This window comes from Ambystoma mexicanum, chromosome 3p (assembly GCF_040938575.1).
Source record: "Ambystoma mexicanum isolate Mex_15411 chromosome 3p, UKY_AmexF1_1, whole genome shotgun sequence".
Classification (NCBI taxonomy): Eukaryota; Metazoa; Chordata; class Amphibia; order Caudata; family Ambystomatidae; genus Ambystoma; species Ambystoma mexicanum.
Window position 1 is genome coordinate 930,143,180 of NC_090925.1, and position 22,877 is coordinate 930,166,056.

The 22,877-nt window shown below is 44.4% G+C and overlaps 1 protein-coding gene across 1 annotated transcript in view; it reads right to left on the reverse strand.

Moving 5' to 3' along the window:
• Positions 1 to 22,877, reverse strand: part of ERGIC3 (ERGIC and golgi 3) — an 834,442-nt gene that overhangs the window by 292,695 nt on the left and 518,870 nt on the right. Inside the window, exon 8 of the mRNA XM_069652225.1 lies at positions 7,253 to 7,284. Coding sequence (XP_069508326.1) covers positions 7,253 to 7,284 — 32 coding nt within the window. The remainder of the gene's footprint in view (positions 1 to 7,252; positions 7,285 to 22,877) is intronic.

The window sequence follows — 22,877 nt, forward strand, 5'->3', positions numbered from 1 at the left end:
CATAACCCCATATCAAAACATCAAGGATAAATTATGGTAAGAGAAAGGAAATGCACTGGACACATTAGGTGATTAGAATTCTATAGGTATTTTTGATATGTAATCCATCCATTGACACCCAAAAATGTTTGCAGGTTATGACAACTTTAAACCTGAAGATAGGGGATATTATTTTCACAATAGAAATGTGGAAACGAGGACCACATTCTTTTAAAGTAGCTATATGTTTTGGATTGGGATTATAATTTGTTTCTAGATTAAAGACAACTGATATAGAAGAACAAGTTACTTACCCATGGTAAGGTTCTTTCGACTGGATGGATGTTCCTCCCACGTATTCCTTATCTTATGATATTTCCATATCCAGATTCAACTGCTTCAGAAATTATTTTCAACAGAGGGTGCTGCCCATCGTTGTCGGTCGACTCAATGTCCCTCGGAGGCCTCCCGCCTCAATGTCGACGTCATCGATGGTATAAAGTGCGTGCAGTGACCGCTGGCTTCAGTTCCATTTTTTTTAAAAGCATGTATAGGATAACCCACACCCGACAGTTACTTTTCCTGAAAGAGTGAAGACTGCAATCACATGGAAAATTCTACAGCAGGTCAGGTTGGGAGGAGTGATGAGGAATACGTGAGAGGAACATCCAGTCGAAAGAAAGTTACCATGGGTAAGTAACTTGTTCTTCGAATGGATTGTGTCCTCCCACGTATTCCCCATTTTATGATAAATTCCCAAAGCAGTGTAAGTATTCCTGGAGGAAAGAGTCAGAATTTTCAAGCTCATAATAATTTATCTTTCCATCTCAGAGTGAGATTTGTTATGTGCCTGGATTTGTTATGCACATCTGGTGGTGTCTCTTATTTTTTTGAGGTTCTGAGGCTGGTTTGTCTGTTTCCATCTCACAGTGAGATGGAAACAGATAAACCAGCCTCAGAGCCTCACAACAATAAAAGACACCGCCAGAATCTCATAACAAATCCAGGGTCTTCAGCCATAACAATCAGTGCCCCAGCCCTGAAGATGGACTGGCTCCGAAATGCATAGGCACAACACATACAGTGGCACTGGCTTAATTGGATGCAGTTAGCCTCCAAGCAAAATAAATATTCGATAAATATGACACAGAATAGATCTTGCCTTTTTGGTGAATCGTAGAACATATTATTGAAGAAAAAAATTAATTATAAATAACATTGGTATACTTTTGCAGATCCATATGAGAGCCTTGTGTGAGTAAACCTTGGACTAGATGAGTGTCTAGTTCTACTTTTGTTTGTTAGGTTCAAAAGGAGCACACATTAGAAATCTCAATACTGGGTTAACGTCCCAAGTTGGGACTTGGAATGGGACTGGGGGAAATGTATGTGTCAGTCCTTTTAAGAATGGTATCACAAGGGGAATCTTGAAGAAAGATACCTCTTCAGAGGAGAGCTTAAAAATGGAGAGCGCTACAAGGTACCCCTTGATTGTACCAACCTGGAGCCCCAAGTTGGCCAGATGTAATAAGAATGATAACACCATAGGCGTAACTGCATGTAAATGCATCTACATTCTTATCCCTACACCAGCTGCAGTATTTGTTCCAACGGCAGCAGTACAAGGACTTTGTTGCTGGCATTCTGGCCGAAAGCAAAATCTCCATTACGTTTTCTGGGAGGTCCCAATCCTTGCATCTCAACCTCTCTGAAACCATGCGTTAAGGTTGAGAGTCTTCACCTCCGGATAGAGAACCCCGACCCTCCTCTCTAGGATCATGTATTTCCCAAACTTTCTCAACCTCCTGAGGACTTGAGGAATGACAGGGATTGGAGAAAATGCCTACAGGAGTGGACACTTCCAGTCAGAAAGTCGAAGGCCGGGAGACGCAGGGCGCACTGGAATTTGGTGACCATCTGCAGAATGTCTTGATCCCTCACCTAAGGTGGCGAGGCTTTTCCTAGGGATACATCTAGGACGGCTCCAATGAATATGAGCTTCTGAGATGGTATCATGTGAGACTTCTTGATGTTGAGGGAGAAGCCCATTCTGAAGGGAGGGACAGGTGGAGCTGAGATGTTCCAGGGCCTGTCGGGGGATGTGCCCTGATCAGCCAATAGTCTAGGTAGGGGTAGACGTGAATTCCCAACTCCTGAGACTCACTGCCACTACCGCCATTAACTTGGTGAAAACCCTTGGGAGGAGGTCAGCCCAAATGGCAGAACTCAAAACAGATAATGAGAACCACCAACGGCGAACCTCAGGTACCTTCTGTGCTTGTGATGGATTGGCACATGAAAAAAAGGGTAACCCTATTGAACATGTCCTTCCTGAGGAACTTGTTCAAGTCTCTTAAATCCAAGATGGGTCTCAATCCTCTGTCCTTTTTTGGAATTCGATAGTACGGCAAGTACCAACCCTTGTTCCTCTCCACTACAGGTACTGGTTCTATAGCACCTTTCTCTAGCATGGATATTTCCTGTATAAGGAGCGGATCAGGAACTTTGAAAGAGCTGTGCCCCGGTGGATGACAAGGAAAGGCAGTAACCCTGGGCAACTGTTTCCAATGCCCATGCATCTGAAGTAATGCCTCGCCACTCTTTCAGATGCAGTGACAGTCTGCCTCACAATGGGGTCTTGTGAACTAAGACCTCAGAGAGGTTTAGAGGCAGCTGGAGCAGTGGCTAATGGTAAAGCAGCCGCTACCTGGGCGGTTCTAGTACCTCTTCTCGGTCCCCAACGGGGAAATCTTTTCTGACCTCTTTGATTGGACAGTCCTCTCCCCCTTCCAACTGAGGTGTAAAAGCGAAAGGACCTATCCCTCCAAGGTGTGCCGGTTTTGTGACTGTTTAATAGCAGCACCAATTGCCTTTGCTGCCGCTTTAGAGGTCTGTACTTTCTCTAGGCTCTTGTCAGCCTTACTACCAAATAAATGTGTACCATCAAAGGGCATGTTAAGCAATCTGGACTGCACATCTAGAGCAAAACCACACTTTCTTAACCAGGCAAATCTGTGCATAACTGTACTAGCCGCCATGGACCTGCTGATGCTGTCAGCAGTGTCGAGACATGTCTGTAAGGATTCCCACATTACATCTTTCCCATTCTTCACTAGATTTAAAAATCCATCCCTTTTCTCCCCTTCGGGGATATGATCAGCCACCATTGCTACACATTCCCAAATAGTGAGAGTGAATCTGGCCAACGTGCACGTAGCATTTGCTGACTTTAGAGCCATACCTCCTGCAGAGAAAACATTCTTGGCCCAAGCGTTGTAACGCTGGTCATCTCTGTCTGGGGGAATAGTTGGGTATGCGTTCTGTTTAGAGGTTGATGTGGCAGTTTGTACTACTACACTTTCAGGAGTGGGATGCTTTGTCAAGTAACTGGGGTCACTACTGTACACCCTGTATTTAGATGTCAATTTTTTATTCACTGCCGGAATCAATTCTGGCGTCTCCCAATTTGAACTCACTCTCCTTTGCAATGCCACATGAAAAGGAAGAATAAGGTCCTCCTGGGGTCCCTTATCTAGGATGTCAGATCATCCTGTTTGTATATGGCTGTTTGTCTTTCCCATCCCATATACTGTACCACCATGGTTATTAACTGTCTGTAAGACCCTTCAGCATGGTCAGCAGGGTCCGGCCTCCCAAACTAGCAATCTTGGAGATGTACCTAGTCCCTTGCATTATGCAAGGCCTCTTGTAAAAAATGTTTAGTCTTGATTCTTCTGAGAGCAAAGGCTCAGGGACCCCAGGTGTTCCATATTGAAGACCAAAAGGTCATGAATCATCCGAAGAATGTGCTGCCTCCTCATAAATCAAAGAAAGCGATCCAAAAAAGTCCTTTCTTGGTAATGGTTTATACACCTTTTCTATGACCCTCGATGGTGTCGGTAGTTGTGCTGAAATCTTCGACAAAGTCAACGTCGAGGGCTTCGACGCTCTCGATATTGAGGACTCATCTAACGCCCTTGGCGTCGTGTACCTGTCATGATCCGATGAGGAGTCCTTCGACGCCGATGACCTATTACTAAAGGAAAATTTGTCTCGACTCAAGGGATCCTTTGACCGCTCAAGGAGATCTTTCTTTGCCTTCCGGGCCCAGAGGTGAATGGTTTTTGCCCTTATCCCTTTTTCTTGTCAAGTATTTCGACCTGGGCATGGCTTTCATGAGTTTGAGGGAGTCAAGGCAGCATTCTCAAAAACTTGCATCATTTTTAATCTGAACTTCTCCCACTCAGCTGGAGGCACCAATTTCATCGGGCCTTTAACCCGTTCTGGGGAGGAACTCAACGACGAAGACGGCTACCTATGGTGCCTTTTCCTTGACCGTCGTGAAGATGACGAGTGGTGAGAACGATCTTGGTCTCTGTCTTTTTATGACTAGGAGACATTTTACGCCACTCGTCTGAAGACACTTTTTTTGACATGGTCAAAGGGGATTTTGACCAACCTGCCACTAATTTTCCTCTTCGTTCTTTCAGGGCTTTCACCGTCATCAATAGGCAGGCCCTTACAGTCGAAGGTAGTGTGAGAAGAACCGAGGCACCACAGACACACCTGATGGGGTTCCGTAAGGGACATCCTTGCCCCACAGTCTTGGCACTTCTTAAACCCTGAGTCGAAAATGCCTATGATGATGCCATTTCTCAATAATATATTCGAAAATTCTAGATAGGGAACCGAAGCATATCGTATCCGAAGCGATAACTTTTCTGGGTAAACAGAACTGTAGCCAATGGTCGCTGTGCACGCTTTATACCATCAATGAGGTCGACATCGAGATGGAGGCCTCCGAGGGACATTGAGTCGACTGACATCAACACACAGCTCCCTCTGCTGGAAATCATTTCTGAAGCAGCTGAAGCTGGATATGATCATAAAATGAGGAATACGTGGGAGGACACAATTCATTCGGAAGAAGCCTGCTTTGTGGGTTTACTAGCCAACAGCTCTGCATTGGCAGTAGACTTGGATGTACTAATGCAGAAGCACACACTATTTTTAATCCTAATCTCTCTGCATGTATTACTCCTTGCCTCTCAATCTTTTGCTGGAAGCCACTTTGTTGTCATTAACTCCTCCAAGACCAAAGTGATCTTCTTTCCTGACTTGAAAGCCCCACCCTTTCTCTCACCCATCTCATTTCCTCATGACATGCGTTTCCCTTTCCCCAAGGCACGCAACCTTATGGTCCTCTTGTGACAATGATCTCAACCTACAGCACTTCATCACTACTAGCTCCACTGTGGCCAGGATTAACCTGCTTAATATCATGCAAATCTGCTCTATCCGCACTCACCACTCTACCAAAACCCTTATTTAAATTCTGTTTCACCTTGACTACTGTGCTTTTCTTCTTTCCCAAGAATCCCTCTACTACTCCTCTCTGCTTGGCAAAATAACCCTCTACAGTCTTCACAGCTTTTCTTTCACTTCTCAAAACTACATCCTTGCCGGTTGGCTTTCTATGAGAAATAAGACGCTTCATATGCCTAACTGCTTGTCCCCCAAATCCATGCATGGGTTTAGCACCCCACCGCGTGGGCACCAGTTCCTACAACTCTACATTGCACTAGTATCCTGAATTTATCAGTTTCAGATCATTTTTAGCCCCCAAATATCGCGCCTTTCTCAACACACTAGTATTTCATTATTCCCACCCATTTTCAAAGCTCCACTAGAAACCACTGCTTTAAATCTTCACTAACCACCCTCCACCTATTCTCAACACTACTTCCTCCTGCCCGACTACCCTGCACCTAACCCCACCTTACGTAGACCCCTTTACATATCCCCACAGATTACTGTCATGTCCCTGGTCCAAGTACTGTATATTTCTAATAGTCAACGGGCCAGTTGCACATTACCTTTCCTTCTAATGTAAGAACACCGATAGATTATGGTTTCTAAGTGTTTCTGGACAAAACTGTTCCCTCAGTAAATATAAATACTATGTAAATACTATGGTCGCTGAATGCTCCTTTAAGTGTTATGGAATTGTGTTGCAAGATGAACTACAAGACCAGTTTATCCTGCTTTTTTAAAATATGCTTTTTATTTTTGTCCAATGGCCACTTTACATTTTTGTATGATATTAAAAGTGCTTGTTTTATATGGATGGATCATCAAGTCAGACTGCACTATGAATCTATCGTCCTCTATCTGCCCATCTATACTTGTCCACATTTGGCAATTTCCCCATCTGCCTACCAAGCACAATGTCTCAAATGCATCAGACTGTGTGCAAGAGTGTCAGGAAAGTCATTCTGCAGTTTATCTTCTCTCTCAGTCTATTTCGTTTTGGAATTGGTGCTCTAGGGTGACTCACAATTGAAGTCCAGTGCTTAAGATATTGTGACTCAACCAGAAAAGTTGCATAACCCCAGTATTCTGGTGCTCTTGAACGATTGATCTTGTTTTATGGACATTTCTTGGTAATGTGTTATTTATGTGTAAAACTCATTCTGAGATTTGTTCGGGTGAATGTATGCTGCCAGCCACGACAAGGAGGGTTTATATGCCTGGACGAGAACAAGTTATTTTACTGCAATGTGATCAATGGCAATATTTGAACTTGTAAGGGTTGTAGCTAATCTCACAGGTTTTGTTTTATTGTGTTTCAGTATGCATACAAATAATTTGATTTTATCTTGCAAGAAATTAAACAAATATGTCTTTTACAACTTTGCGGATCAGACATCAACATGTGACAATGTAATATTTTTAAATCTGTTTAAGGCACGAGTTCCATGTGTGACCATTTAAATAAATGAATGATCCATTTCTAGTTTCTTGTATTGACTGTTAATTTACATTTGGTACAGTGCGAAATGTTAGCATATATAAGAAAGGAGAACGTAGTTGTAGGAGCTTTGTATACTAATATCAAGAAGTTAATTTAAAAACGTCTGTCCCTTTTTCAGTCCCATTACAAATTCGAACTACTGTCTGTATTCAAGAAAATAAATAGGCCTTTTTCTAACCAATCAGATTCTGTAGGGGAGTGACTACATTCAGGAGACCTATCAAGAAACCATTTATTTAGGAAGCAAGTATTCTGTGATCACACAACCACCAAGAGCCTTACAATCTGCGTTATCGGCACTAATCACATTTCCATTAGAAATGACATCTGTAGGTAGAAAGGAAAGGGAAGACTAAGATACATAGGACTATTAAGTGTTCCTTTTAGCAGCTAATTGTACTGACAAAAATATTTACATTCCTAAAACACAAGCCACACTAGGCAAATAAGCATACCTACATTATCAAGTCCGAAGCTCTGCAGGTCATGAACTGTAACAGAAAAAATAGAGTAGATCAAAATACACAATAAACAACATGTTCAGCATATTATTCATGTTCTGATAATTGTGAATAATTTGGCAACACTGTACCATTAATTGACAACAAAATAAACAAAGGAAATGCAAATCAGATTCAACATGCTAAAACGCAAGTACAAACTCACCTATAAATCTGGCAATTTTTTTTTTTACATTATTCAATATTCTTTATAGATGAGGATTTACATACTGTGGAATGACTCTGGGGATTTTGGTGTTAGCAGGATGGAAGTGGGTGTGAATGGGTACTTTCCAGCACAGATACAGCATTGATTGACTGCAAGCATTACTACAGATAAGCAACATAGCAAACCTGTGTACTCCCTGAAAACAGGCAAACACTTCCCACTAAAAACAGTATAAAGATGTACGAGCATGCCCCCTCGAACGCACAAAGCTTCAAGGAAACACTTCGAGGAGTGGTACCAGCAGAGCAGTGTCACAGTAATAAGCTCTACTATTGTTAATTTCTGATCTTAAGAGCAACTTAAATGTAACTATCTTAATTTACATGAATAACTAGGCGTAATGAAGACAAGAGTAAAAATATAGTTTTTATAGTTCAAGCATTTTTACTCACATAAAAAGTACCCTATGAGCGGGAAGGCTGCAGACCTCTGTTTTAGGTGTGCCACTTTGAAGACTGTTTCCCAGGGCTCCCATGCTGGGAGCTTCCTGGCCTGGAGACAGGTGTTGCTCCACCTCACAAAAGATCAAAGAGAAGCCACTCCCTCTGCATATTGTCCTGCTGGTTGCAGCAGGAACAGATGTCTGGAAAGAGAATACACACAGACTATCCAGGGCCGGCCTTGGCAGACAGTGTTGGCATGTGTATGCTACAAATTGGATGTGGATTTAATCATTATGTGACCCAGCAGCCACCACACCAAAACCCAAGTATGGATTATATTTCAAGATAATCTACTGCATAGTGGAAGGGTAATGATAATTCATTTAGCTTTGTATTAGAGGTGCATATTTAAAGGTAGCCTCGGTCAGGAGTACCTTTGCTGTCACAGAAGCTGTCAAACGGGGCAACTATGACTTCTCCACCTGCTCTGTGCCTTTAGAGAGCAGGAGCTGCAGATCTGGGAGACAGCAGCTGCATGCTTTTGGCATTGAACTTTCGCAAAGCTTTCTCAAAGGGGAGGTCTGTTTAGCAGACCATCCTGTCTGATGTGTTATTACCCACATTATTTTAATATTGCATACAAATCAAAAAAGCTAGGACTTCTAATTCCACACATTCCTACATCTCTAAAATTGTCCTTGTAATTTGCATGTGTGCTGCATGTAATTTATAGCAGAGCCCTCAACTGTAGATAGTTTCCCTAGGGGTTCACACACTGTATTCATGCTGTCTCCCATTATGGTGCTGCGCCAAATAATACACAGCTGAGTCCAATGAAAAATGTGTTCCATCTGCCACCATATCAATCGACTCTACAGCTCTTGTCCAGCCACACTTGATTTCCGCGTCTCTACACTGGTCATCCGTGACATCGTTATTGATCAGTCCCTTACACTACAATTACTGCTGCATGGACTGTAACACTCCATTTCTCTTGTCATTTCAGACTATGGTCTGCTTCGACGTCATAACAGATGACAGGAGGCGGTATACACGTATACGATAACCAATATTTCTCTAAATGACTGCGTGTATCCCCTAATTTCATGGCATGAAAAGAGGCATGCAAGAAGCTCCAGCCCAGGTTTTCAATCAGTCAACTTTATTTTGGCCAACAGGCATAAAAGTACATCAATGATGCATACAAAACAATAATAAAATAGGCCTTTCAATTAACGTCACATTTAGAACAGTAACAGCAACCTTAGTACATGGCAATGGATCAAGCAGTGGTTATGTGCTTGTCCTAAAATAAATAAATAAATCATCAGCAGATATCAAACGACATCTATACCATAGTATGGACCACTTGGAGACATTAAAACATCACAGTTTCATTATATGTAAACAAAGCACTAAATAAAAGGTAGCTAAAAAGGTGCTGAGAGTTCATTGGTCCAGAAGCATGAGTGATCAATTAAAACAATTTCCAAAAAGGTGCAAATCACATCAAGCTTGCTACAAAATAGATCAGCGATTACTAATGCATAATTAAAATGCCCAGTCACCTCTTGCCCAGTGGAGCCACATAAGCTTCAGATAACACAGGATGTTGGAGTCCCCTAGGTGGGGAATGGGCCCTAATTTCTAATGTACAATGGGACAGAGGGTAAGATCTTAAATCAATGCCCAATAGACTTCGGACCAATCTAGACTCCTTAAATTGCAAACGAATAAAATTGAATACATTGTCTCCCTGCAGGTGTATCCTGGTACTGCTTAAAATGTCATCACGGATGAAAGATAGGCAACTATGCATAGCGCAAAACTAAGGACTACATTTGCTTATGAGGCTTTCCCTGGTTTCTATCTGATTTGTAGGCAGTTTAGGGACCTTATGCAGAAATAAGACCGGCACCTGTGGAGACCCCTGCCCAATACCATACCCATCAGGGGCGTTTTGCCCATACTATAATCTAGAAGCACCAGGAGGTGCACCTTTGGAAGTGGTACCGTGCGTGAGCCTGCCAGCCCCATGGTTTGAACAGTTGACCAAAGTGTTAGCGCTTGGTGTAGAATCCACTCGCTGAGTCGGGATCGACAGTGGTGGAATTGAGTGTTGCAGCAAGCTTGTGCTATGGAGGGAGAAACTAAGTAACTAGGGGCCAGGTGCCCTTTTTGTAGGACAAGGGTCGGGGTTATCAATATCAATCCTTGTGTTGTCTAGGCTGCCACAATAAGGATCCCAGGCCAGCCAGATCAGTGCTAGCATCAGAGGGTTTGAAGTCTACTATCTCCGTAGGTTGAGTAACCCCATGGCACCCAAAGCACTAGGTGATAACTCCACCATTATACCACTCCTCCAGTGAACATTAGGTAAAGACATTAATAGCTTCTTCAGTACTTCCAGCTCTGGGGTAAATCTGTTAGAGATCGGGACTGTGAACTCAGGTGGCTCAACCTGCACAGCAAAGGATGCCTCGTCTGCACAATCACCCAAAGGGCCCCTGTTAATGGGCAACACACACCGCCATCCGAAGAGGACTAGCCAGGGCTGGCCTGTGTGCATGCAGCTTCCCCCTTACCCCCCCGCACCCCAACTGATGCTCAGAGAGTGTATACCGGCAGATATATTATATCACTTCCCTTCTTCCTGAGTAACCGGTTTAACAACTTAAAAAGTGGCCAGCAAGTACTTGATTGTGTTCACAGAGTTATTGGACTTACTAGTCATGTTATTACGCTTGGCACCCACTGTGGTGGCACGTGAACTGACTCTGCCTTGTATAGGGATCAAGCTACTGGAAGTTGAAAGCATGGTTGAGTCATAAGAGATAATGCACAGGTCTGCAGTGAAGCTGAATTATTAACACTACTGCTGCTACACGGCTCTCTGTTAGCATCTTTTGTACTCTGTATATCGGGGATGAAAATTAATACAAAAGGGCGCCTTAGTTAATGCCTTGCTCTACCCAGGTAAGTAGACTTCTATCACACACAAATGAGCAAGGACATACAAACCCAACTCGAGAGGAGACACTACCTCCTGAAGTTCAATCAATTCAAATCTGATTCCAATGGATGCTGCTAAAATTCTTATTTAATATATACGCAGCAGGTGTTATATTACACGTGAAAATTGAACATAGGATATTCAACACAGTGCATAAAACATACATAGTGTAGTACATGGATAACAGTGCCCAAATCAGCAATATTCGGGATTAAAAATGATATACAATTACATTCTCTATGTTTCCTAACAGGGATGACATGAGAAGTGAATTGTGTAATTGCCTGATTAAGTTACTAGTAAGACGGCCTTGCATCCCTGATTTTATGCATTACTTTGTCATCTCTAAAAATAAGTTCACTGAGAATAAAAAGGGCTCTTTACCAAGCAGGGATGCTTCTTTGAAATATCAACGCTTAATTATGAGATTCATTCCACTCAGGGATAGTGAGCCCAGAAAACCAGCCTTTTTTACTTTTGAAAGGCTGTGGTGGGAGACGGACGTAGAAATGTGGCTGGAGATTCAAACTACAGCTTGCACTGACTGCAGGGAGAGTTTGTTCCCTTGAACCGCTGAGCTTTTGAATATTGGCCACAATTCCACCACACCTCTGGTGATAAGGCACAGCTGAGACACAGATGTGGCATTTTTACTACTGAGAGGCTGTGGTGGAGGATTTCAGCAATACATGGATGAAAAATCACCAAAAAGCTTGTGTTGATTGTGGGGAGCATTCACCCCTTTGCTTTTGTTATTAAATTCAGACCACAGCTCCATCGCATTTCTGGAGGTAAAGCACTGCTGAGACCTTGACACAGGGCCTCAACGGCACAAGCGAAACATGTTCTAAGCATGCAAAGTATGATGGTGACTCTGCCAAGCCAAAAGACGGTATTCTGAATTATGGATATTTTAACTTCTCTAATGCAGCTGGCTCAACAGGTTCAAAAAGGGACTGTGGAACAAGCTACCAGGGCAGGGAACATAATGATTGAGCACCATACGGTAAATCTTAAGTGTCAGGACACCAGACAAATAGGCCAGCTCTTAACTGTTCCACGCAGTTATTAAATTTACATAGTAAATGGGCATCACATTCAATGTGCCCCACTAAAAGCAAACAAGGAAATTTAAACTACAATCAATTTGGGAGGTCTAAAAGACCTGGTCAACAAATTCTTAGGAAAGGGCAAACCAAAAACAATAAAAACTCTGTTCAGTTGTCAAGTGGACACATGCTACTGTCGAAATTAGGAACATTATCAGCTAAATAATTCCATTTAGCTTGTACTCAAAACAGTGGATTTGGTAATCTCCACAAAACAGGAGAAAATAACAAGAAGCTGAAAAATTCATATAACATCTTCCACTGAGCAGGAATTGTACAGAGAAAGGGCCCAACATTCATTGGTTGGAATTACTTATATCTCCTGCATTGTAAATACCATCCAGCAACTTGAGCCCTCTAACCCAATAATGTGGAGAAGTCAATAGATTCCCACTTAAAATCTCCCATCTTCATACCACTTGCCACTTGGATTAACCAGATATCACCAATATGAGAAACCGGGGTAGTAATCTCTTACATGGTAATGTTATCCGAGAGAATGCAGAAGAGGATAGTATATAAATTTCGATTTTAAGGATGGCAAATAGCGATTTGCAATTTTAAAATATTTTGCCAGCTTAAGAAATGGCTATGTAGCAGGTATATGCCAGTTAAATTCCTAGTTTCCATAAACCACTGGACTGGGCTGTATATGCATTTGGAACCTTGCCGTCTATGTTGCTTTTGTGAAGGTCTGTAGAAATAATATAACATGGATTTCCGGAAAAAAGTTCAGCTCTTCAATATCCCCACACTGTCAACCCTACCGTGCTAAAACCGATGTAAATGGACTGTACCCATTTCTTGTGCTCTGGCAGCAGCGACTACGATTCCTATCCGCCCGAGTCCCTGAGTTTGTTTGGAATTGGATGCAGACAGCCTGAACAGTCCAGAACCATTAGCACATGATATTGGTGAACCAAGAGGAGGAGTAAAATAAGCCTAGAGAAGATGGAGTCCAAATTCTACAGCAGTGAGGTGGTGACTTTGAGCTGCTACCTAGTGAGGAAAGCTGTCCCCTGCCAGCATCCTACAAGTTTGCCAACCTTACGCCTATGGCAGGGTTTAGGTTGGGGTAATTGTCAATGCTGAGGTTTGGGACTGTTAAAAACACAACAGAACTATACAATGGGCTTATTTTTGACACTAATGTCCGGTGTTTGTTCAAGGGTACTTTTGAGATCAGCTATGTACAGATAGAACCGAAATCCTGCCTCTTGGGGGAAAGAATTATTGCAAAGAGCATCAGGAGAAATTGGCTTCCCTGATAACTTGTTTATATGGATTCCTACCATTCAACAGGACAGGGGCTGGGAGGACCAGGACCACAGAGCAAAACTACAAAGGAGTCAGGGAAGGAGGTGGGTTACTGAATTGGTTTCCAATGGTTAGCTGTAAAGAGGATGGATTGTGTGCTTTAAACACACAAAATGTGATTGGCTGAGAGGTTATGAAACCCAGAGCTTGATGCCTTGATATTGTACATAATACTAACTGAAATCGGAGAAAGCACACAGCTGCCAACTAAGGGTTGGGGGTGGAACCTTTGGGTTCTTTTCTGATTGGAGACCCAGAGGCATCGAAGGCGCCGAGAGGCAGAACCCGGTTAAGTCCACCAAAAGTAACTAGAACAGATACGTCTTCAAAGCCTTACGAAACAGGGCACGACCATTAATCTCACGCAACACCGGAGGCAGGGCGTTCCTCAAAGTGGGGGTCAAAACTGAAAAAGAGCAACAAACCTAAATGCACTCTAGGGTGACATGGAATTCTTAATAGGTTTTTGAGTAGGCTGAACGTAGACACCTAGCAGGCTTGTAGCGAGTCAGCTTATTTTGCAAATACTCTGCGCCTACATTATGGATAGCCCAGTGGGTAATGCAGAGTCTTGAATTTAATCCAGGCGTTTACCGGGAGCAAATTAAGCTGATGGAGCATGGCCTGTGATGTGAAGCAATGGGCATTAAGCGCCAGTCGCGTTGCAGAGTTCTGCAAAATTTGCAGTTGTTGACACTGGAAGGCCGGCTGAACAAAATCTATTTTTTATTTATTTATTGGGTATTTCTAATGCGCCTATAGAGCAAAATAGTGTTTCAAGGCGCATCAAGGGAGGGGGAGGTACAGGGAAACAAAACAATAACGTTCCTACTAGGTCCTGAGACATTTGAATCGTGCAAGTGCAGTAACAGAAAAGAGGGGAGGGTGTAGGAGGGGAGTGTAGAATGGGGATGAATAGGGAAGAAGACAAACAACGTTCCTACTAGGTCGTGAGACAATTCCGAGTGTGCAAGTGCAAGTAACATAATGAGGGGATAGAGGGAGGAGGAGACGTGCAGGACGTGGATGAACAGGTAATGCTCAGGCGGGAGTGAGCAGGGTACATTTAGTGCAAGTGAACAGGCACACTTGTACTTTTGAGGAGAAGGTGCACAAGGGAGTGCTTAAGGAGTAGCAGGTGGGAGCCAGTGGCAAGGCCTGATTGCAGAATCAGCCAAGGCTGGTGCAAGGGAGGAAAATGTGTCCTAGATAGTTCTGGAGGAGCACCTGTTTGGGTGAGACTTTCACAGAGCGGACTTGTCTAGATACCTCATCAGGTGATAAGGGAGAGAAAGAGGAGAGAAGGAGGGGAGATGAGAGGGGGCCAAGGAAGGCCTGAGAGCGGGTGAGGGAGAAGCACAACACCAATGTCAACACGACAGGAAAGCACCTATCTAGATTCAAGTGTCCAGGATAAAGGGAAAAGCCTACATTTTAACATACAGCAGAAAAAGCCAAAGCACCTAAATTCAAGTATCTTGGATAGGGCCCAAGTACCAGAAAGGACCAAAGACAATTGTGAACTACGTGCAGCAGACTAAAGCATTTTGATAAAAGGAGTAATAAGAGAGGTGGGACAGTTTAGTAGGGAGCAGTAATGGCTATCCGCCCCTTGCTTACCCTGTCAGTCGCTGCTGATTGAGGGCTGCGTGCCAGGCTCCACCGTTGAACACTGGCAAACACGATCTGGAGCTACTACTGCAGGAGCTTCCCTTTGCCTCGGGGCCCTTCGCCGCAGGGGCTGCATGAGCAGTGGGGCTGCCTTGGGTGGCTGTACTCATGAAGAGGTTGCAGCTAATGGAGGGCGGGAGGAGGGTTAGGGGTTGGGAAAAAGCACAAAAACGAATCGGGGGAGACAAGTGCAAGGGACACAGAAGAAACGAGAAAAAGCAGACAAGGAAAGAGGACACACAAGAAGGGGCCACCACTACCCTTCAGTCCAGAGCAAAGGATGGAGTGCAGGGAAGGCTGCAAGATGGTAAACCCTCATAGTAGCAGGGTCACAGCCAATGGAGGACGGAAGGAGGGATAGGGGGTAGAAAAAAGCACAAGAAGGAAGTAGAGCAAAGAGGTGGAGGCTAGCACAAGGAGGGCAGGTGAAAAGGAAAATCAGGCAAGGACTATGCCATTCCAATAATCAATCGACCCCATAATAGATGACAAACACCTGCGCTCTGTAGTTAGGAGGAAGAAAAGGAAGAATCTTCCTAAGGGTTTTTTTAGCTTGGCAAAGCCAGCACTACATATTGCTGTAATGTGTACATCTCTTGAACCTGAAGGCATGAGCTCCACTGTAAAGCTCTTTGCTGAGCTACTAGCGGTGGGACATGGTCCCGGAGAATCTAGCCAAAAGTCTGCACTCCAGTTGGTAGTGAGGCTGGGGGCACTGATCACCAAAACCTTGGTTTTCTCCCCCACTGAGTTTTAACCAGTTCTGTGCCATCCAGTTCCTAATTGCTACAATGCAAGTTTTCAGTTTGCCCAGGGGCTGCAGAGTCGATGAGTCCAAGCAGAACTCTACTTGCGTTTCATAGATACACAGTAGTGTTACACAGAGATAGAGTTGTCATGTTCCTTCGCCTCGTACACCTTCTTTTCACTTGAATCAGCGTGCAAGGACATCCTGCTAATTGTGACGTTATTCCGACACCTCTACCTTGGGCTTTTCCTGTCCTTATTTACCTCGGATTATTCTCTGCGGGATTCCCATACCTGCACGGCTTGTTAACCGAACCCTGGTAACATTGAACGGACTGTCCTTGCCTCCTGCTTTGCCTTGATTGATCTGCTGCTGCTGAACGCGGAATGTTTCCCGGACTGCCTCGTCTTTTGATTCTAACCTGTTGTCTGTCCAGGACTGCACTCCGGTTTTCCCAGCGTCACAATAATTTCCGTACGTGAGCTTCCGTTGCTGAACTGGGATCGCTACCTGGATTGTTCTCCTGCAAGCGTAAGTGTTTTCTGCTTGTCCTTGTGTGTGTATGTGCTGTATTCCATTACGCGCATACAAGTAAGAATATTTTGTTACCTTTCTGCCTTGTTTCCCAGTACTATTGGTGAGAACCAAAGAGATACATTTCCACTTTTACCAACTCCTTCAAAAGAACTATTGGGCAATTTCTCATCTAACCATCTCCTGAACCCTAAATTCATCTCCTCTTCATTGGACTAGTTTGAACTGTCTGCTTAACATCAGTTACTTGTGCATTTACGAACGCTTTGCTGTTTAATTCACCAACCTGTAACAAGCGCGTCCCTTGTGCCACGCGGGTTAATCTCCCTATACTAAGCTCCCTGTTTATTATTTTTTCCTTTCGTTGTTTCTGTCTGGACCTACAAAGTACCTCAAAGCATATCCTTTCTTACAGTCAGTTGATACAATAATTATCCAACATTGCGGTATTACATCATCCCATATTTCAAGTTTATAGTGTGGGGTTTCTTTTATAGGTTCAGGATCTGCATACCTACTCAACATCATAGCCAAACATCTAATCAGGTATTCTGTTTGTGGATTTTTGTCTTTTGGTTGAAACATCACTCTGTACCATCATTCATCATTTCTGTGGTTTCTTGCAGCATTGGTTTGGTGGTGAGCGTGTTCCTCACTCTTTTGTGCGATCAACACATCTGTCTGTCTTTACAAGAACAGCAGCGAGGTATATCGTAAAGAAGAGTCCCTCTTGTTGAGGAAGCCTGATTTCTTTGAATTCAGGGGACCTTACTCATTGTACCACTCCCTTCATTCGAGGACGTCTAACCAACGCTCGAGCTGTTCGGGTGTGGCGAGTAACACATAGGTGTACAAGTGCACCCTGTGCTGAGAGATAACACCCACCAAAGGACAGAGATATATGACAAAAAAAGAAGCGCAGAGAGAGAAGAACCCTGGAGGACAACACATGAAAGAGCAGTCAGTGGTGGTATAAGGTCCTAGGGATATTGTTTGCAGATTACCTGCTAGAAAGGAGGACAGCCACACCACAAGTGGGGTTCCTGAATGCCTGCCTGCTCCAGCCGCTGCAGAAGAATCGCATGATCAACTATCAAAGGCCGTGGAGAGGTCAAGGAGAATCATCAGTTGACCTCCCTGCGGTCCAGAAGCAGCACAAAGTCTAACATCGAGACGACGACTGATTCTGTCCCCATACATGGTCTAAAGCCTGACTGAAATGGTGTAAAAGTTTGTTCACTTTCAGGAAGCGAAAGAGCTGAGGTGTTATAATCGCCTTCATAAGCTTCATGAGAACTGGAAGGAGGGATATGGGACGATAGTTGACCACCAGATGTGTGTCTAGATAATGCTTCTTTAAAAGAGGCGTGACAAGAGCATGTTTCAAGGGACAGGGAATAGTACCAGTGCTGAAGGGCCGCAGTGAACAGGGGTACAGTGTTGAAAGGAAGAGCTTTAAGAACGTGAAAATGAATTGGGTCCAGGGGGAGGCTGACTTAAGTTTAAGTTTAAGCGCAGTTACCACTGTCTCGTCAACATTTTACCAATTTTCTCTGAAAAGAAGGCACTAATCGCATCACGTTGGGTTTGAGAGCTAGAGGAGTGACTTCCTGATGAAGGCAGTGAAGAAAGCTCTTTCGACTACTTTAAAGAGCGCTTGCGAGGAACATGACCCAGAATTAACCCGAGTTTGATGAACTCCCCGCTTAGCTATAATGTGATAGTTTGATGTTTTTATAGGCATGCTCACTCAGAATATATCTCAACTATTGCAATATTTTAAAAGTATTCAAAATTATTTGAATTAACAATTTTACACATAACATTGTTATTGTATATTAGCATTGTTCCCTGGTTGGTGCGAGGGGGGCTACAACAGAGCCTCAAGACACAGGGTAGTGGCAGGGGTTTTGCTTTTTGGCAAAACACCCCACACCACCTCATTTGTTGAGGCGGTGCATGGTCACTGTGTTGTCCCGTCAGGATCACCAGTGTCTTGCGTTTCACTGTTGGGAGGAATACAAACAAGACCAGCCTGATCGCCTTCAGATCCAGCAAGTTGACGTGTTTGCAAGACTCTGCGGGAGCCGACAGTCTGCTTAAGGTTAGACCTGACAGGTGAGCACCTAAACCAGTCAAAGATGCGTCTGTGACCACAGTCACCTGGGGCCAAGGTTGGCGAAACAACGCGGATCTCAGCAAGTGGTCTGGCATGGCCCACCGCGCAAGATCCTGAACCACATGCGTGCAACCATTGGCAACTGAGAAGCCACTGATGCAGGAGGCCATGCGGCCCAGAAGGTGCAGGAACGCCGAGGTAGGGACTTGTTCCTTGTTCCTGGATCAGTGGACATCGACCATCTGAAAGATGTTTACCACTTGGTCCTCAGGTGGGAATGCCCTGCTCAGTTGAGTGTCCAAGACCGTTCAGATAAATAGGAGGGATAGGGACAGAAAAACCTGAGACTTTTAGAAGTTCACAGGAAAGCCAGAGCTGTCTAATAGAGTACATGTGCAGAGAAGATGTCAGGCACTAGATCTGGGGAGTGGGCTTGGATGAACCAGTTGTCCGGGTAGGGAAAGACATGAATGCCTCTTCTCCTGAGGCAAGCTGTCACCACTGCTAGCAGCTTGCTGAAACCCCTGGGAGCTGAAGAAAGACCAAACGGCAGGACACTGAACTGGTAGTGATGTTGGCCCACCACAAACCATGACACTTCTATGAATCGGCACGTAGAAGTAGGCATCCTGAAGGTGCAGAGATACCAATCAGTCGTGTAGATCGAGTTCTTGCAGGATCTGAGCTAGTGTCACCATCCCGAACTTGTCCTTGCGCTGGAACAAGCCCAACAGCCTCAAATCCAGAATGGATGCAAGCCCCCATCCTCCTTTGGCACCACAAAATAGGTGCTGCACCACCCCTTTCCTCGTTTTGAGTGTGGTTCAAGTTCTATTGCACAGATGCTGACGGACCGCCTTAAAGAGGATTGGATCCCAAGGTAAGGTGCCGGTTTAAGGTCTGTGATCTAGAGGAGGCTGCACGAAAGGGAAAATGTAACCACATTGAATGACTTGCAAGGCTAAAGCATTGGATGTGGTGCCGAACAGGGAAATTCTCAACTCCAGGGGCTCTGTGGCATAAAACCTCACAGAGACGGCCCCTTGAGGTGTGAAAGAGATGGTGGGCTGCGCTGCTCCTCTTCTGGGGGCGCCTCTACCCCTCAGGAAACATCTCCTCTTCAGCCTTTCCGGGATGGCCTGGCCATGACCACTCAAGGCATATGAACTTGAGGGACTAAACCCATGAGGAAAGATGCTGCATGGCAAGGCAAACTATTTTGCTGTAGCCTTTGATGCCTGATATTGCTGTAGGGTTTGGCCTGGTCAGCACATGCCAATCCAGACTTCCTCATCCATGAGTGGTGCCTGAGCACCCGCACTCGCCGCCATTGCCCTGCCCACGCAGTCAGCCGTGTCCAACCCAGATTGCAAAATCTGTCAGGAAGCTTCCCTGCCCTCTGTTGCCATAGACAGGAAGCTGTCCCTCATCTTACCCCTCAGGGATATGCCCAGCAGAGTTCAAAACAGTAGGCCATAGGCCAAAAGAGAATGTTGCCAGTGTGCAAGAAACATTCAAGGCGCGAAGGGCCAGGCTGCCTGACACAAACACCTTCTTCCCCCAAGCGTCAAGCCTCTTACTTTCCCTGCAGGTGGAAGAGAGGGGAATGTGGATGTCTTCACTTTGGCAGTTGCGGCCTGCACCACCAAGCTCTCTGGAGAGGCTGGAGTGGAGAGAAAAACTGTCAGAAAGTGCCAGCCGATGTTTCCTGGCCAGCTCCCTGTCCACTGCGATGTCAAAGCTTGCTTCTCCCATACCTCTAGTACAGAGGCCTCTACCGGCACACTGAAGGGCAGTACTGTATTCTGCATGGGATCCTCGTCCAGAATGTCTTAATTTGAATAGAATGTTTGCTCTGGGCAGAGCTTAGAGCCCTAGGTTATCAGCCCCCTTTGAGGTCAACCTCTGAAAGGAGGCCTGAGGCTTACCTTGGGGCAAGGGGTGGAAGAATATGCAGCTCCGGGAGGAATCTAGGCTACTGGCCTCTTAAAGGGGCGAGGTCAGCCCCTGGGCATCGTCCTCCTATTTGTAGAATTCCTCCAGAAAGTCTTTCCTCCACGGAGACCTGGTCTCCCTCCTCATAGATGTACTGGATCCAGTGGGTGCTGGGGTCGAAGCAACCCGCACCTTGGTGAAGATGTTCAGCAGTTTCTGGACAAATTGTTCTCATTCATCCGGGGTGGAGGATTGGGTGGAAAAGGGTACCTTTGGATCAGTTATTTCTTTGAAGAGGAGTAAGAATGCTGGTGCATGGATCAACTCGGAGAGCGGGACCTCTGGCATTGCTTCCTTTTATTCTCCTTTTTCCTTAGGTGGAGGGGACCCCTCAGGCCGAAGCGCTGCACAACCTCAAATGAGGCTGTGCAACATCATCCTTCACCTTGTGTTGCTGTCCGTTCCCGGAGGCCCTTCGGGTGCATGGACCGACATGACCCACAATCCTGGGTGTCGTGCTCCTCAACCAAGCAGTACTACCAAATCTGGGGCAGATCTGAAACCGACATCTGCCAGCTGCAGTATGCAGCATGGCTTGAACCCTGAGGCATTTGCACGGTTGGGCATGGTGATGACGAATTAGAAAACTCAAAAGAGCATGTTCCTGAAGTGAACAGAGTGCACGGGCATTTAGAGGCATCTTACGGAGCAGAGTCAGTGCCCCCTGGTGGCAGAAAGGTTTCTGAAGAGCAGCTGCACTATGGATAGGATCACAGATGTGGAATACGTGGGAGGAAGGTATCTATTAAAAATATAGGGTACTTAACTTTCTAAATAGGTCAATTTCCTTTCTTTCAAAATTGAGGGATCTTTTAGAAATAGGCTGTATATGGACATTATGTACTATGAAAAATGAAAAGCCCTCAGAACGGTGAGCATCACAAGAATAGGGGACAATTCAGGCACACTGCCCTTCCAATACATGGTCCATTGGATAATTTATTGGCTTCTTCACACCGTGTGATCTTAGTTGAATTGTAATCTTCCTGCTTTTCCATCTAACCAAATTGTATAATCATAGGAAAATAATATTTAAGTTAGAAGGGTTGGTACAAAACAAACAAGCATTGACAATGCCAACAGTTTGTGCTTTTGTGAAGGCATGGGCAAGGCACTTGCCGGGCACTGCCATAGTGGTATTACCTGCCCATTGATGATGGATGCAAAATGGTGCGAGTACCTGAGCATCTAATAAAAGTGCCTGGCAAAAGCCTACTGCCACACACAAGCAAAAGCTGTTGTCTTTGCCAATGCTAGTTTTTAACAGAACTTCAGTAAAGGAAAACCATATATTGCTTATCAAAGAGTGGCTGAAGGCAGACCTCGTTTAGACATGGTTATTACCCCAGAAGCGTGTTTACAGTTATAATTAAGTCATTAAGTTTCAGAAGTATGCTTTGAAAAAATACTGACAGGCACTTCCAGTGCAAAGTGTGATGGTAATGCTGGATTAAAACGAGCTGAAAGTGTTCCCATGAGGAGGTGCTTTGGGTGGAGAGGGGCAGGAACTGGGTGAGGATGGCCATAGGGATTAGCATGGCCATGGCCAGTCAAAGGGTGGGGAAATAACCAAACACCTTTAAGCTTTGGGTCCATCCTCATATGCCATTTCTCCCATTCTATACTCTAATGCAATAGTTTCTGCTAATAGGTGGCTCTGCCACCCAACATCCCAAACTAAAAACTCAGACCAACAACACTTCTCCAGACAGCAAATTACCGCTCATAAAACCAAAGTTTCACATTTGAGTGTACGATAAATCTTTATGCAGTCATACAAAATTAGTACAGGCATCCTATCTTTTTTCTCAACACACCCTTTTTAGTGGGTAAAATTCAGACCCAATACCTTTGGCTAACCTAGTTACTGGTAGTTATTTTACATTACCTGTGAATAGCATCTTTGCCTCGGGCGGTACCTTGATGTGTATATACGATATAGCTAAACATTCACACTAGGGGAGTTATACTAGATAAAGCTACAGAAATGCACCTTCAGTGCTTTATACATTTTTGGTAGAATTCTCATTACATCACACAAAAGACAGTGTATACCAGACGACTGGAGTCAGGTATCAACTGTACTTTAAAAGTGTATGTAAAGAACAGTGCAACATGTATTTGTGTTCTTACAAAAATAGAAATTGCATCCTTTTTTAGGATTTATCAAAAATACATGCAGCATGAAGAAATAGAACTTTGTTCATGATGGCAACAGTCCCCTCTTACATTAGGCTCCACATGAGACCTTAAAGCATGGCACACAATCACAATATTACAGAGGATGATTTTATATTCCCCTCTTGTTTGCCTCTATTGCATAATTCATCTCAGAATTCAGAGTAAGTTTTATCTGGGCAAAAAAGAGAATGACAGGTGGTGTTCTTTTTAAACAGCCTACTGTGACGAGTCAGAAGGGCGCGGTTCACACGTTTTTATAAAAGTAAAATTATAAGACCTAACTGT